The 2881-nt window shown below is 50.5% G+C and overlaps 1 protein-coding gene across 1 annotated transcript; it reads right to left on the minus strand.

The window, feature by feature from the left end:
- Nucleotides 1–1073: 1073 nt before the first annotated feature.
- LOC145956420 (uncharacterized) lies at nt 1074–2609 on the minus strand. Its single transcript, XM_083072017.1, has one exon. It carries the CDS (start codon nt 2607–2609, stop codon nt 1074–1076), a length of 1536 nt encoding a protein of 511 aa, XP_082928143.1.
- Nucleotides 2610–2881: the final 272 nt, after the last annotated feature.

Genomic DNA, 2881 nt, shown 5'->3' on the forward strand with positions numbered 1-2881 from the left:
AGCCTCTGGTACGTTGCTCCTGCGTTCTTCAAACCGAAAGGCATAACCCTGTAACAGCAAATAGCTTGATCGGCAATGAAGGCCGTGTTGTCCTCATCCATAGGATGCATTCTAATTTGATTGTAACCCGAGTAAGCGTCCATAAAGCTTAACAATCCATATCCTGAGGCATTGTCGACCAAGGAATCTATGTTGGGCAGTGGGTATGAGTCTTTCGGGCAAGCCTTGTTCAGATCGGTAAAGTTCGTGCACATCCTCCAGGTTCCATTACTCTTTCGTACCATCACTACATTCGCCAGCCAGGTCAGGTATTGGATTTCCTGAATGTGACCGGCTGCCATCAGTTTCTTGGTCTCGTCTACTATAGCCTTCCTCTTGTCTTCTCCAAACTTTCGCCTTTTCTGGATCACGGGCTTCGCCCTTGGGTCGACCATGAGATGATGACATAGGAAGTCAGGATCAATGCCTGGCATGTCCCCGGCGCTCCATGCAAAAGCTGATATGTTGTTCTTCAGCACCTCTACCAGACCCTCCTCATCTTCCTTGCTCAGAGATACGCCAATCTTGACGGATTTCCCCTCGGTCAAGGTAACCTCCTTTACATCTTCGGCTGGGGCTGGTCGGGAATCGAAGTGACTTATTCTCGGATCTAACTCGATTGACTGAATACCCCGATCTACCTGTGTCACATATAGGTGTCGTCTCGCCCTCAGGCTGTCTTCGTAACATTTCCTCGCCACGTTTTGGTCAACACAGACGACACCCACCTTTCCGTTGGGTAAAGGGTACTTCAGCTTTAGGTGAGGTGTGGAGACGACCGCTCCCAACTTGTTTAGTGTCGGTCGGCCAACTAGTATGCTATAGGATGATTGGGCGTTCACCACCAGGTATCGGACAGTGACAGTCTTCATGTTCTCTCCATGGCCGAAAGTTGTCTCCAAATCGGCATATCCTCTAGTTGTTACCTGGTCACCTGCAAAACCAACTAACGTACCAGCGTATGGCATAAGGCGATCCGTCGGAATTTTCATACCAACAAAAGCCTCCCAAAAAAGTATATCTGCCGAGCTACCCTAGTCCACCAGTACACGCTTCACATTGTAACCCATGACTACCGCCGAGACGACTATTGGGTCATCCTCGTGTGGTGACACGCCTTTGAAGTCGACATCCGAGAACGTGATATCAGACCGAGTAGGTCTCGACCACTCCGCAACCGATAGTACTGACCGAGAGTCTCTCTTCCGAGACGCCGAAGTCGGCCCTCCTCCTGCAAATCCCCCTGCTATGGTGTTGAAATCTCCATGGATAGCCTGTTGATGCGCCTCAGCAGATTGTTGCGGGGGATCTCTCGGTGGAGACCTCCCTTCGCGCCTTCTTCTCCTGGTTTCTTCTCCTTCCTGCCTACGTCGCCTGTCGGACGAGCTCTCTCCCTGCTTTCCTGCGATAAACTCTTTCAATCGACCTTCCTTGATAAGGTGCTCGATCTGCCTCCCGAGAACGAAACAATTCTCCGTCTTGTGTCCATGAGTCCAATGAAAATCACACCAATCGGTTTTGTGAGGTCCCAACTGGCGGTCTGTCGCCTCTGGGAACTCGAATAATGACGCACTGTTGACGTCATGTAGGATGTGACGCCTGGAAACATTGAGTGGCGTAAACTTCTCCTCCTCCTTGCTACGAGGCCACTCGCCCCTTGACCGACCAGAGCGATCAGCCTGTCGATAATTACTCTCCTTCAGGTTATACTGGTCGCGTCGCTTACTCCAATCCGACCGTGGCCGGAGATGTTTGTTAGTCTCCTTATTGCTACCTGCTGCCTCTTGGTTCTCCGCTGCCCTCTTAATGATCTGATTTTCTTCCGTCTTTATGTGACTTAAGGCGAAAGCCCTTACCTCCGACATTGTTTGACAGTTAGCTCTTTCGAGCGCAATGTCGAAGGCTCCGGACCGCAAACCCTTCTGAAAGGCGATGACCGCCATTTTCTCATCCAACGATGCTACCTTTAGAGCCACCTCATTGAATCTCTGCAGAAAATCCTTTAATGACTCCTCCCTTTGCTGCTTAAGGTAAAATAAATCCGACGTTATCGGTGGCTTCTTCTTATTAGCAGCAAATTGAGCCATGAACAGCCGACTAAAGACGTCAAAGTCGGTGATAGATCGGTCGGGGAGGCCGCTAAACCAATCAAGTGCCGCCTTTTTGAGCGTACCCATGAACAGTTTACAACGAACTTTCATGCTTCCTCCGCAAATCAGCATCTGAGCTCGGAAATCTGTTAAGTGTTGACTGGGATCCTGTGACCCGTCGAAAGGTTCGACCTGCGGTACTCGATGATCCCTAGGGATGGCCTCGGCCTCTATGGCTTCCGAGAAAGGCCGAAAATCCCTTGGAACTTCCTGCCTGACATCCTCCTCCAACGTTCTAGAGTTGGCTTCTATCCTGGCCTGTAACTCATCCGCTCGCCTCCTGATCTCCTCGTTTTCGCGCTGAATGGCCTCCTCTCTCTCCCTGGATCGTGCATTATCCTCCCGTAAACCATTGATCATAGCCATCATCTCCTCCATGGTAGGGGGTTGTGAGTTATTGTTGTTGCCGCCTCTCGCCATGATAAAGCGTAGGTCTTTCTGTATGACTTGGGGCGTAGGAAGAATTTCACCGTAGCCCCACGGTGGGCGCCAAAATGTTCCAGCCAAAAGGTGGACTAGGGTTTTTTCCTAGATCGTGCCTCAGAGCCAGAGCATTCAAAAGTGTAATCTCTCCTCCTAGCTCTAGGGTTTTGGGTTTTATACTTTTGTGTTTATGGGCTTCGTGGACCCCGCGATTTTCGGGATTCTCCTTAACCGCTCTTATCCTGAGGTCGTGGGAGTGGGTGGTTGTT

The sequence above is a fragment of the Cajanus cajan genome, chromosome 3 (assembly GCF_000230855.2).
Source record: "Cajanus cajan strain Asha chromosome 3, NIPB_CcT2T_4, whole genome shotgun sequence".
Taxonomy (NCBI): domain Eukaryota; kingdom Viridiplantae; phylum Streptophyta; class Magnoliopsida; order Fabales; family Fabaceae; genus Cajanus; species Cajanus cajan.

Coding starts and splice junctions, on each gene's coding strand:
- LOC145956420 (XM_083072017.1), bottom strand. CDS start 2,609: ATGGCGAGAGGCGGCAACAACAATAACTCACAACCCCCTACCATGGAG.